The following is a 14232-nucleotide window of genomic DNA, read 5'->3' on the forward strand; positions in this document are numbered from 1 at the left end:
GCAAGCAGCAGGTAATAGCCCTCTCATCCTGTGAGGCTGAATACATATCTGCCACCACAGCAGCATGTCAAGGCATCTGGATCAGTCGGTTCATAGGCGAATTGCTTGGAGAACATCAGCAGAACTTTGATCTATGCATCGACAACAAATCGGCGATTGAAATCAGCCGAAACCCGGTTCATCATGGGTGAACAAAGCACATTGACGTGCGTTACCATTTTATCAGAAATTTGGCAGAAGAAAGGAAGGTGGAACTAAAGTACGTGAGCACAGATGATCAGCTTGCGGATCTGTTCACCAAATCGCTCGGAGTAACAAGATTTACAGACCTCCGCCGACGAATTAGTCTCTCGCCAGTGAAAGAAAATTCGGATCAAGGAGGAGAATGAAAGGAGTGATCCTCACCGTTGGATCATCATCTAACGGTTTGTTTTATTTAGGTGTAGGAGTTAAATCGTAGCCGTCGGATCTATCGAGTTATAACGGCATCCATGACGCCACGATGGAGGAAAGTGGGGCCCGACGGTTACAACTGCTATTTTTACATTTCTGTTTGTTTAAATGCCCGACTTGTGGGCGCTGTTTGTATGTGTGCGTGAACTCGGTGTGTTCCTTCTCTTCTTTTAGTGCTTCTGTTTTTGGTTCTCCTCTTGTCCTTGAGTGCTAGGCGTGCTGCAGATCGTTCCTTGAGAGCTCTTTCTGCTTACAGTGTACATGGCTGAGTTACCCACGATGACAGCGTGAAGATCAAGTGTCAGCGAGAGCTCCAGTGAAGGAAAAGAAGCTCTTCAGACGTCGCATACAATGATGGTGGATAGGTTGGCATCGGGTAAACTTTCCTTCACTGGCTCCACGATAAGCATTTAACCGGACTTGGGGTTACTCTCTCGCCAAGTTTTTTGCTCCGCAATTTTAAATATCATAAAATATTGTTTTTGAACGTAGTCTATGTACTCACCTGACAGAAAGAAACAATTTCGAAACTTGCTACAATCTCCGTCCAAATGACCTTAGAAAAAAAGCATCGCCAGATAATTCAAAACATTCAAGAGAACCCATTCTTCCAAACGCCAGCCTGAGACCTGCGTAACTTTCATGGGGAAGGCAAAAGAAAGCCAGTTAATTTTTTTTCACAAAACAGTTTGTACGTGAGTCGTAGTGTACATGGCTGAGTTACCCACGATGACAGCGTGAAGATCAAGTGTCAGCGAGAGCTCCAGTGAAGGAAAAGAAGCTCTTCAGACGTCGCATACAATGATGGTGGATAGGTTGGCATCGGGTAAACTTTCCTTCACTGGCTCCACGATAAGCATTTAACCGGACTTGGGGTTACTCTCTCGCCAAGTTTTTTGCTCCGCAATTTTAAATATCATAAAATATTGTTTTTGAACGTAGTCTATGTACTCACCTGACAGAAAGAAACAATTTCGAAACTTGCTACAATCTCCGTCCAAATGACCTTAGAAAAAAAGCATCGCCAGATAATTCAAAACATTCAAGAGAACCCATTCTTCCAAACGCCAGCCTGAGACCTGCGTAACTTTCATGGGGAAGGCAAAAGAAAGCCAGTTAATTTTTTTTCACAAAACAGTTTGTACGTGAGTCGTAGTGTACATGGCTGAGTTACCCACGATGACAGCGTGAAGATCAAGTGTCAGCGAGAGCTCCAGTGAAGGAAAAGAAGCTCTTCAGACGTCGCATACAATGATGGTGGATAGGTTGGCATCGGCAGCTCCTTTGATGAGAGCCCCGTTTTCTCTAATCTCCAGCAGATAGTCGATGACATCCCTCGTCACCACTTGCCCCGGCATGAGCAGCGGTATCCCCGGCGGGAAAGGGTAGACGAATTCCCCGCACACTCTGCCGGCGCTCTGCCGGAACTGAACCTTCTTCTTCCTCGCGAAGAAGGCTTCTCTCGGGCTCAGCGCCATCTCGCCTGCCTCAAACAAGGCTCTCTCCATCCCCTCGTCTTCCTCGCTCGCGACTGCGGCGTCCCCTGTGGCGAGCGAGAGGCGCGCCACCGCCCCGACGAGCCTGTCCACGTCCTGCGGCCGAGTCCCCAGGCCGACGGCAAAGGTCACGGTGCGCGCCCCCGCGAGCTCGGAGAGAATCCGATAGTCTTCCTCCAGGATCCTCCTCGCATCCTGGCCGTTGATCCCGAGCCGCGACACCCGCACCGTTATCCGCAGCGGGTCCACGGCGCCGGAGCGGAGAACGTCGACTCCGGGGACCTCCGCGAGCCGCCGCGCGGCCTCGGCGGCGAGCGCGGCGGTGCCGTCGAAGACCCTTGCGGGGTTCTCCGCCAGCTCAGCCCTGGCGGCGTCCAGCGAGGCGAGAAGGAGGTGGTTCGGGCTGGAGCTCTGCAAGGCCTGGAGGCAGCTGTCTACGCGGTCCCTGTCGACGAGCCCGCCGGCGACGTGCAGCATAGAGGACTGGGTGAGCGAGGACAACACCTTGTGGGTGGACTGGACGGCGACGTCGGCGCCCTGCTGCAGCGCCGTGGAGGGGAAGTCGCGGTGGAACTTGAAGTGCCCGCCGTGGGCCTCGTCGACGAGCAGCGGCACGCGGTGGCGGCGGCAGATCTCGGCCATGGCGGCGACGTCGCTGCAAACGCCGTGGAAGGTCGGCGAGGTGACGAGCACTGCGCCGAGGCGCTCGCCGGCGCGCGAGGCGCTGTCCGCGGCGGCGGCGACGTCGGCGGCGGAGATGCCGCCGGGGATGCCGAAGAAGGGGTCGAAGGAGGGGGTGAGGTAGCGAGGCACGGCGCCGGACATGACCATGGCGGAGGAGGCGGAGATGTGGGCGTTGCGGGGGAGGATTAGGGTTTCGCCGGGGCCGCAGGTGGCCATGATGGCGGCTTGCACCCCGCAGGTGGTGCCGTTGACGAGGAACCACGTCTCGTCCGCGCCGAACAGCGCCGCGGCCTCCCTCTGCGCTTCCGCGACGGCGTCCTCCAGGAAGAAGACGTCGTGGGAGAAGGCCGCGTTTCCGATGAGTCGCGCGAGCGCCGCGGGCGCTCCTCTTCCTCTCGAGTGGCCAGGGAAGCCGAAGCAGGCCACGTCTTCCTCGGCCGCCGCTCCCAGCGCGTCCACCAGCGGCGCGCGCCCCGACCTCCGCTGCGTTTCCCTGTCCTCCTCCTTCGCTTCCGCCTCCAACAGTGCCTGCAGATAACCGTGTACAACTATGAGTACCGTGCCGTTCAGACAAAGAAAGACCTTCTATCTCTCCCTAAAGACAGTTGGGAAGCTCAGCTCACCGGAAAGGATAGACTCCGAGCTTTGGACTTTGACGCGAGACAAAGCGCAGAGGACTGCTTCAGACTCCGACGCCGCAGACCCAGCAGGTAATTCGCGTCGAGCGGTGCAGCGCTGCCCGAGATCATCTTCTCGACGGCTAATGTGTTCATCTGTATAAAATCAGGTCTGTGGAAAATGCGGAAAACGAGTTCCGCAACGATCGATAATAAGATACGAACAAGGAGTTCCACAACGATTGATAATAAGATACTACTCGACTTGGGTCTCTTTTATAGAGTCGCTGGATCCCCCTACTAATTAATTGGTGCACGTTTTGCATTCTGGCATGTGCGTTATGGGCTGTGCCGTATAAGTCAGGTGACGAAGCGGAAAACAGAGATCGAGGAGATTTGAAAGATGCCCGCGATCTCGATGGCTTACCTACTCTATCAACCTATGTTTTCCCAGCGACGATCATTGAGGAGAGCCATGTAATCTTGTCGGATGCTGTGAAATAAGGCTTCTTATCTTCAGTTTGTTACATTCTGCCTTGCTACTTATTTTATTAATATTTTATCGGACTGGGTAGATCTGTGCTCCAACTTTGACCTGCCAAATTCAGTTTTGGGTGTTCGCTATTGAGGCACGTCAGTCTTTTGATATCCGGGCATTCGTCATGTTCTTCGTTGACGTTGCGCATTATTCTTGATGGATACTGCCGACCAAATACGCGGAGGATAATAATTTTGGCCACAGAATTTGTCGGCAGGATATTCGTCTCAAGTGTGAATTGTGATCCGTGACGCGGCATCTGGGCATCGTTCCGAACTGGCTGTAGTTTTCATAAAACGTTATCACGGCAAATCCAATGTGAATAATACAGTTTCTTTGTTTATTGCCATATTGGTCTATTTCTACGACCACGAGCAGCGAAAGTATTGGCAACATGAATGAAATAAGGTTGACTGGTAAAAAGAAAAGTTTACTTCGTAAAATTTAAACACGAATGGAGAAACATAAAATTCATGAAAATATCGGCACGGAACATGTTTGCTTGTAACTTTGATTTTAAATCCGTGACGCAGTCACTGGATATATTCCACCTTTGCGGATCAAGCTCACTAGTCTCAATCACCCCGTGTGGAAATACTGCGTTCAAGCTCCTGTGTTTTCGCTAGGTTTACGTATCTTGCACACGAAAAACCAATGTATGTGCCCATGTTTTCAGACTCAGAAGACTCTTGATGGAAGAGAGATATGGCTTACCCTGACCGACGAAGTGATACCGATTATACAAGACTGTTTGACAGCCCACGAAACATGGCTTACCCTGAACTGTAAACTCCCCTCTATCTCGGAATCCGGAGTTATGTAGTTAACCAACAAAGTTCACAACCTTCGAAAAAGTATGTGAACCATCGTCGAATTTGCTCAATACATCCACAATATAGCTACTTGTCTAGGCGCTCGCAGATGCTTAGTAAATGAGAGAAATCTAAAGTTAGTCTTGCTCAGAGTACTTGTTCCAAAATGCCAAGCCTTTAGAACCAGTGATAATACCCACACAAGTCTCCTCTCTTTCAACTGCATCGATGAAAGAAAAACTTCCTTCAGCAGCCAACAATCAACCACAAGGTCGGGGAAGAGGTCGAGGCAACAGAGGACTTGAGCGCAACACTCCAAGACAACAAACTCATACAGGCCTGAAGTGCCAAATATTCTCCAGGTTCGGACACCGAGCCAATGTGTAAGATGATCGCGTTGGACCCCGGCAGAACCAACAGAGAAACACCCTCATACCTCAAACTCCTCAGTTTGCTGCTTAAGCAACACATCTGTAATCATACAATTCCAACATGAATGGTTCCATGATTCCAACTGGAAAGTCATCTCCAGCAACAACACTCTAGAATGAGGGTGGATCCACTTATCATGTCCTGCTAGATGTTCATCTTCCTCGTCCATCAAACCCCTACCTTTGATCGAACAAGTTGTACGTCGGCGATGGATCAGGTTCGCCTATTCACTCAACTGGAAATGCTTCATTAATGACTAGTCATCAGAATCTAGCCGTTAGAAACATCTATCAATTAGACAAAATTACAAAATAATATATTACCAATTAGACAGTTAATACTCGATAATAATGTCCATGTTGAATTTCATCCCCATATATGCCTTGTCGAGGATCATATGACCATCATTGCACTTCTTAAGGGTGCCTCATCGAGCCCTATTCTGCCTGAAGTCATTACAACTGACAGCTCATGTCAGCTCGAAGGCCTCATCTGATGTGTGACACACCATCTCGGACACACTCCTCTTAAAAAGTATTATATCCCTTTTTGGAATTCCTTTTCCTGAATTGTCTACGCAACAGGTATGTGAACAATGCTATGTTTCTAAGACCCAAAATCTTCCATTTTCTTTGACTTGCACTATGTTTTCAAAGCCACTAGAATTGGTTCCTACTGTCTCTTTAATAGACACCTACAGCAGATACACTCAAATCTATCTACCCAAAAAGAAATGGATCTACTTACCATTTTCAAACAGGTTCAGCAGCTGGTTAAAAGATAACTCAACCCTCTAAATTCAATCTCTCTGATCGGATAGGGCGAGGGGAAGGAGAATGCCAGACGCTTCACCAACATCTTGTCTCGGAAGGTATCCCTCATCGTATATCCTGTCCGCACATCCCATAAAATAATGACACTGCAGAAAAAAAGCACTGCCACATTGTTGAAACAACGCTCACCATGACACAATCATGTAGGGCAGCCCCAAAAACTTTGGGATGAAGCCAAAGCAATTCCCACGTATCTCATCAATCATCTACTGACACCCACTGTGTGCATTTCAAGTCCCTACGACACTCTATCAAACCTGACTAGTCTCAGCTCAAATATTTGATTTCGACTTGAATATTTATTGCGTCAAAAATCCAGACCTTGCTTTGCTCACATATGCTTCTATGAAGCAGATACCCATTATGAATATTATCATCATATTTATCTACATCGTCTCAAATGAGAGAAGCTTCAACTATGTTCTAAGATCATATTTAGTTGGGTCTGAAGGGTGTGTTCTAAATTGATACTCTCTTCTTGACCAACAGGTGTGGCCCATTCACATCAGAAAACAAATAGAAACGAAAAGAGATAAACCCTTCCATATAAAACGATATATATCATCTTCAAATTCATAATTCTAGCATTAAAACAGTAATTCATTAAAACTATGAATTCTCATTAAATTAGTTTCCACTTTTCTCCTTTTTAACTCTGAAATAAAAGACATCACAGCATGTGCTTCTTCAACCAAAAAATATGTATATATGCGCTGGCTTAATTATATGAAATGATGGATATTTGACTACTGATTTTCTAAGATATTATTTTTTGTCACTTTTATGAATAATTCAAAAACTAAAAAATACAGTCAAAATAAGTTAACTCTTGATTATGTCAATCTCAAGAATGGCTCATTCTTGATGACATTAGGTTTTTTGGTTACATATGTTATTTCATCAATATTTTGATGGAGTAGTGTTTCATTCTCATTACCCTGATGAGTAATTGGACTTTGATTGATCACTTGAAACCAAATTTCATACAACAGAAGATGGAGGTCACTTCATAATTTAGATATAAGACCCTTGATGATGTTATCATCTTGTGTGGAACTAGTTCGACTTTTGACTTGCTCCTTTGAAAATTTTCTTCAACACATTCACCACCTGTCCTTTAGATTTATCCACGCAATATATGCTAATGAGGGATCTGCTCTTGATCTCTTAATATTTTGTACTCCTTGAAATTTTATTTTATCTTCTCACCATCAATTTTCATTACAAGGAGGGAAATTCTAAAAATTTAAAAGGACAAAGTTGGCGTCCAGATGTGTCGGTATGGGTTCCTTGAATGGGTGCCCCTTATTTTTACACATTTGGGAACTATTCCTAGAAGCCCTTATAACTTCACTATATGTACCAATACCCATTGATCTTATGCATGTGATCCCCTATGGCTCTCTAACGGTCAAGTTAATAACTTTAATGTACGCATATATTTATTGACCAACCTCTGCCCTTAACTATATTGACATATATTGATTAATTTAACACAATTGATAGGTCAACTTTCCAGTATGTTCATTACCAAGATAAACCTTGATCTTATGAAGATACCTAATCAAGATTGAACTTTTTTATTTAACCGTAACCATTATCAGTTACCACATATGTGTATCCTTCCTTGATGTGAGACTCTCAATGAATTAGGCTATGGTTAATTATCAAATTCCAATCTGGTATTCCAGTTAGTACCAATGTGTTATTGGGATCATTTGAGAACATCTTATGTAATAACTCTAATTACAGGGCCAGGGATTTAATCCATCTTTGTCATCGAGCTAACCTCTTCCTATACAAATGGAAGATAGTCACATCTTGCAATATTTTCATAAGATTTAAGTCAATAACATTTTTATGTAGAGTTTCACCCCAATCCATGTTTTATAAATGATCCAACAACAACGGAGTTCCTGCTCCTGGAAATGGTTTGGAGTGGTATCCACTACATTGAACCAAGAGAATTGTTGACACTATTGTGAGAACAAACTCCAACTAACATTTGGCATCTTCATCTTGGGAATCCAGATTTTATTGTCTTCAATAGAGAATTAAACATTTTAGACTTCTTCTGTCTTAAATTCATGAGTGTTTTCTTGGTTAGCCTGCTGTTTGGTTAAAACTCATCAGTTTTTGTTTAGTTCTAACCAATACCCTCCAGTAAAATTGCTTCATATCATACATTCAGACTTATTGGGACTGGTCTGTGTCAAGCCATTCCGCAGTTTTTCCTACTACATAATGATTCTTCATGAGTTTATCAGGTCACCAGGCTTTATCCATTCGAAGAAAAATGTGATGTTTTTCTTCTAATCATTTCCAATAGCTACTGGAACAACAAATTTTAACAAAAATCAAAATATTTCATTATGATTGAGAAGATGAGTATAAAGATCCTCATAATCACTAATCAACTTGCAGCATTAAGCCCCAGGTTTCATATCCCTGCACATCGGAGCAAAAATGAACTGTTGAACAAAAGCATCGTAGTATTGTCGAAACATCTCTAAGCATGTTACAGCAAGTGTCAAAACCAATGAAATTCTTGATTCATGCCATGGCAATGGCGACATATGTTATTAAAAGCATGGTCGCTCCTATTCCAAGTAAAAAATCACCTAATGAAACTATGCATTATGCACCCCAGGTTACACTTTCTTAAAGTGTTCAGCTGTCTTTGGTTCCCCAATGTTCAATCTTCTGGCACAAATATGTTTCTTCATAGGTCTCGACGACAGGTCTTTGTTTGATATGGTCATCTTCATAAAGGTTATTGTTGTCTCTTTGGAGCCACTAGTTGTCTCTATATTTTTGAAACTAATTTCTTGTTCTCAGCTACCAATTCTACTTCTTCATCAACTGAAATATTATTCGGATCCTCATCTTCACAGTGTTCCCTTCTCCCTCATTATCCAGTAAATTTCTCACAATATCCAATTATGATCACTCCATCACTTGGTGATGTGATCTCTTCACGTTACAGCCGCCTTCCTCATTTGTCTTTATCAATACCTCAACACCTCCCAATGCCAACCTCATCTCCTCATTGTTCTTTGATGAATTCTTACACAGAGCCAAAACCTTCATTTACATACTCATTATATATAAAATTTCACTAATATAACGAACCAGAATTTTGGTTAATTAAGTGACTTTAAGGATATGATTTACGTAAGAGTATGTATTAAATTTTCCATGGAATAAGGTAAATAAAGGTCAAATACATAAGGACCAGCTAACAAGAGATAAAATGAAATTCAAATATATATTTAAATAAATGTTTGAGGTGATTTTATATTTTTATGGCTTTTTTACTATTTCCTATAGAGAAAAATCAATCGAAGGAAGGAAAAAAATTCAAAACTATTTTCAATAAACAAAATACTTTCTATTTTGTTTGAAATAATTTATAATAATTTAATGAGCTTTTAATGAATTTTTCAGGAATTTTTTGGGGCAAGAAATAAAATTTAATGTCAAAGAGAGCCCTTAGCCACTATGCCTGCGACGCAATTTCCAATCCAAGATGCGCCGCCACACGGCAGAATTGGGCACCAACAGGTAGTGGACAAAAAACACAGTAATGTTTGCTTCAAGTGTATTTTTTGGATGATTTTTGTTTTGCTGGAAAGCTTGAAGTCTAGGCTACTTATTGGAATGTTCCTAAAGAAAATAATGATAAAATTCAAATCAAAGATTCAAGGTATCACACAAACCTTGTTGTCACTTTTCCCAAGGGCCAAGTGGTCCTTTTTCTCTAAGAATCTTGATCATCCATCAAATCTCTCTCCCACATTTTTTTATAACAAGAAGGGAATAAAAAAAATCAGTTGCACTAAACTTTCAACAAGTTGGGAGAATAAATCCAATATGAGATACAAAGAGAGGGGGAAATAGATTAGTAGTTGTGTCGCAACCCTCCCAGCCATTTGATTTAATTACAAGGGTTTGGAGGGCTATGATACCTGATATATAGCCTGGATCCACATTCCCTCCTTATCAGATTTTATAATGGGACTTATAAATTCAAATTGTGGTTTATTTCCACATATCTTGTCTCCAGTTGACCCAATTTTAAAAGAGGTTTCAATGGGTTTTTAGAGTCGGATTCTTGTGTATTTGGTATTTTTTTATTCTAGAAAAGATGCATTGGGTTCTCCTTTATATCCCAAATTCACCATTCTACTTACCTAGATCATGTATTTATGATAAAACTCCAAGAAGGTAAGAGAAATCCACTTGACTCTAAGGATTCAATTGGGGTTAGTCTCGAAAATCAATAAAAACATTAAATTGAACTTAGAAAATAAATTTCTCATTTTATCGTTAAATGGTGAATAATGAAATTAAAATTCTAAAAAATAATGGGTAAAAAAAGAAGTATAAATTCATATTTTTATTGTTATAAGTTGATGTTATCAACCTACATTGACTCTTGGATGGGTAAGTTTTGTTTACTCTCTCGAGGTGCTTGAAATTGAGGTTCTTGTGTATCGAGTATCTTCTTAGGCTCTACTTACTCCAGGTTGGCAAAAGCCATGGATGTAGAAATCATGGCCCTGCATCGTAATGGCACATGGACAATAATGCATCATCTGAACCAATATTGTGGGCTCCAAGTGGGTACTCAAATGTAAGCTCAATGCTGATGGTTTCCTAGATCAATGTAAGGCCTGACTAGCTGCCTTGGGCTTTAGTCAGGTGCAGTGTATTGACTATCATGATAATTTTGGTCAAGTAGTCAATGTAACCACCGATATACTGCTCCTTTCTATTGTTATTTCATGTAACTATCATATTTAACAATTATATATCTATGATGCTTTTCGTCATGCCATGTTAGTGAAACTATACATTTGTGATAACATCTTGGATTTGTAGACCCTCAGTTTCCAAATCATGTGTGTTTACTTAAGAAATATCTTTATGACAGTAAGAAAAACCCCTCCTATGTGGTACCAAATTATACACATACTTGTTCCAGTTAGGTTTCAATGCCCAATAACTGAAATTTCCCTTTTCTTCAAAACCAGCTATTAATCATGTTTATTTTTACTTGTGTATGTTGATATCCTAGTTCTTTGCTCAGAGACAACGAAATCCCTAAAGAATGCTTGTACCCTGCTATGTCTTCACAATACAAAGGATTTCGGTGGAATTGAAATCATCCACACAAAAACAGGTATTCTCTCTCAATCCAACTACACGCCTCGTATTCTCTAAATCAATATCATGGGCAGCTGCAAATCCACCAGCACAGCATTTAGTCTATCTTCAACTTCTTGTCACAAAAACTTGGAGAAAGTTGATGCAAATTGTTTTCTTTAAATCGGAGGAGTTCACCTATATGACTACTACCCAGTGCAACGTTGTACTGGTGTCCGTAAAGCATGCCAAAATAGGCATGAGCCTCAAGCAGCTCATTTGATTATTGTTAATCACTTGCGACAGGTGTTTCACGCAAGTACAAATCATATTGAAATTGCTTCACAAATTTTTCAGAAACATGTAGCTTCTAGAAATGTTCATGTTTCATTGTTTCTAAACTAAACCTTTGTCCAAGCATCGTTTCGAGCAGCTAGGATCTGTTTGGAACTCACACTCAAATTTGTGTCCCATGAAGTGGAAAGCCCTACTAATTCTACGTAAGAACGCTTTTGGAGAAGAATGGAAAACAAATCTCTTTCTCTGCCGCCTCCCCTGCTTCTCTTCCTTCTCCTTCTTCACGGTTCTTCCTTCCTTTCCTCCTCTCCAAGATATTGAGCTGCAGTCTTCTTCTTCTCCCCTATTCTCCATCTCTCATTATCTCTTTCCTCTTCTCCAAACAACAGGATCAAAACTCAATGTAACTCTCAATATCACTACAGATCAAACATCATTACAAAGAAATGTCATGCGACAAGGTGAAGCTGACACTTGACGGTTAGGGTGCATGTGTCTTTGGGTCTTCATTAAATGCATGCCATAGTTCTTATCCTCTATTATTAGTATAAAGATGTACAGACCATCGATGTTTAAGTTAATGGGACTTTCTCTTCCTGTTTTCATCGACTCATAATCTTCTTCTTCGATTCCAGAGCATGTGAAGCTCTCTTACTCCCATGGACTCAAAATCAACTCACCATCTTCAAACAGATGTATGAATGGAATCCAAAATGCGTGAAGTTCCTCTCCGTCGTCCTTCTGAAACCGACCTTGACTGGCACGCATACCTTCTTCGCCTTCTCCTTCTTCTCTAACGCCATTACTGCTTCTATTCTTCTCTCCATGTGAAAGATCAGCAAGAAAACCAGATTTTCATTGAGTGCGGATATACGACAGCATTCATAGTGGGGGGTAAATTTTATAGCAGAAACGAGGAGGAATTGGGGTTCCTACTGTTCTGGAATTCCTATCGCTGTGGAAGTTTAGTAAGTTTGTTCATGAACAGGTCATACACAGATTTCATCTTTTATCATTTTTCATTCTTCAGTGATTTTTGTATGTCACAAGCTTTCACGGATCTGCAGAGAATGTGATTGGGCTTGGGAGAGAAAAATTCCCGCCAAGAATAATGCTTCAGTTTTTTACATATATTTGTTTTTCGATGATTTACCAATCCGCCAAAAGTTTCATTGGGTCCCCGATGAATAAGAGGGAGAGCGCTTCAGAAGTCTTTTGAACACGGTATTTTATTCTTAAATGGCTCCTACTAATTCATTTTTCGCATTTATTGGTTTTTAAGGCCTTCTATTAATTTTATACTAATAACAAGTTTTACTAATCTGTTGGAACTTTGTTTCTTGAGCTTTGGAGACAGAAAATACTTTTTTTTTCCTTTCAGTTCCCAGATGATCATTTTTTTCCTTTCTGTTCGTTTCATGGGCTAGTAGAGCATGACCTTCACTTTGGGAACATCTTCTTGAAAATTTAGTCGGATTGATCTCTCTATTGAAAAATGCATTAACGCGTTGAACATGGGTTGAGTTTATATTAAAATAAAAATACAAGTATGCTTGATTTTTTAAAATATAGATGTAATAAAATATTTGTTTACCAAGAAAGAAATGAAAATCTAAAAGAGAAAATCAGATACAGATCAACTTATCATAAGATGCAAATATTTTACGCTACATTCGAATTTTTAACTGACCATCTCTCGGGAAGTTAAATAAATTCATTAGAAATCGATAGTTAAAGTGGATTGATAACGGAAAATATTTGAAATTGTTGGTAATAAACATTGACAAAACGGGTAACCACATCTCAGTAAGAATTGATTCTTCATTAGGCTGTAAAAAAAATTTATTTGATTTAAAACCAAAAAATGGATCATTCACATTGTCTCTGGTTTACTTAAACTCATATTTATTGGTTGCTCATCAAGTGTGACTTAAGTTTTCCATCCACTATCCAAAAGAAGATCGAAGAAACTGCACTTCATTTTCTTCTTTTAAATCTGTTTAGTTTATAATAATTTATTACTCCAAAAGAATCATGAAGCTGGGAGGTCAGTGACGCGCAATTGGAAGGACAAGAGCTCTATAAATTTGTTTAGTTTTCTGGGCGTGGAGCTATCCTACTTTTCAATAGGTTCATTTTATTTCATAACTTTTTATTTCCTAGGAGCAGGAGATTCTTAAGTTCTTTAACGTTCTGCATCAAATATGGAACCTCTGGCTTCTAAAAGCGTGCAGCTTATAAACTCGTGCTTTGTACTTCCTTCTCTCTGATTGAATAATTTACAGGACTAAGCTAGTGTCAAATCTATGTAATTTGATGCACCATGGTTAGTTTTATAGCTCAGTGTCCCTAAAACACTTTCATACTTGTAATATTAACCTCAAGCGTAAGGATATGAGTTTGAACTTGACCAGAATTACAAGTCCAAAAAATTGAAGTTTTGGTTCATAAAACTTTACTAATCTTCTCATCGATGTGATGTTGTTTTGAAGGAATGTTACCTAAAGAAGCCAATCATTTGATAAAAGCTGAGTTTTAAAATACTTAACATTATTGTTGTAAAAAAAGTTAATATTCACAATGATTTGAGCACCAATATTTGGAGAGAAAATGCGAACTAGGTTTTGGCACCGATATTTGTTTCTCACTGATCTTCATGTGTTTCTTGTTGGTGACCTGATACAGAATTTGTATGATTCACATGTTCCTACTCCCTTCATCAAGGAAGACAGAAGAAAGAAATAGATACATCCAAAATAAGAACGTTTTTACTTCAAATTTACCTTTGTGCCTTCAGCATTTGAATCTTAGTTAGAAAACTAAAGGCTTTATGATGATCAGGATCCACAAATGAAAATAAAAATAAACAAGACAAATACATTGTTTGAGGTAATTTAAATCATTATATACTATTTATACTCT

The 14232-nt window shown here is 41.0% G+C and overlaps 1 protein-coding gene across 3 annotated transcripts; it reads right to left on the bottom strand.

Annotated features, from left to right (window-relative positions):
• Positions 1-1100: 1100 nt before the first annotated feature.
• Positions 1101-3506, bottom strand: LOC144714559 (uncharacterized). 3 transcript variants are annotated; one of them, XR_013584391.1, is made up of 3 exons: positions 3257-3506; positions 1632-3161; positions 1101-1532 (listed from the first exon to the last, which is right to left on the bottom strand). XR_013584391.1 is itself a non-coding variant. In XM_078589321.1 (2 exons), exons 1-2 carry the CDS (start codon positions 3404-3406, stop codon positions 1689-1691), a joined length of 1623 nt encoding a protein of 540 aa, XP_078445447.1. In that variant the 5' UTR covers positions 3407-3506; the 3' UTR covers positions 1551-1688. The 3 variants fall into 3 exon arrangements, 1 of the variants encoding a protein (XP_078445447.1); XR_013584390.1 differs by having other exon boundaries at positions 1101-1540; XM_078589321.1 differs by lacking the exon at positions 1101-1532 and having other exon boundaries at positions 1551-3161.
• Between the last annotated feature and the right edge of the window lie 10726 nt (positions 3507-14232).

The sequence above is a fragment of the Wolffia australiana genome, chromosome 17 (assembly GCF_029677425.1).
Source record: "Wolffia australiana isolate 7733 chromosome 17, ASM2967742v1".
NCBI lineage: Eukaryota > Viridiplantae > Streptophyta > Magnoliopsida > Alismatales > Araceae > Wolffia > Wolffia australiana.

Bases quoted from the DNA above. Each gene is read 5' to 3' on its own strand.
- LOC144714559 (XM_078589321.1), bottom strand. From the start codon at position 3,406: ATGAACACATTAGCCGTCGAGAAGATGATCTCGGGCAGCGCTGCACCG. The intron at 3,162-3,256 runs GTGAGCTGAGCT...GGTTATCTGCAG, and splicing joins CTCGGAGTCTATCCTTTCCG to GCACTGTTGGAGGCGGAAGC.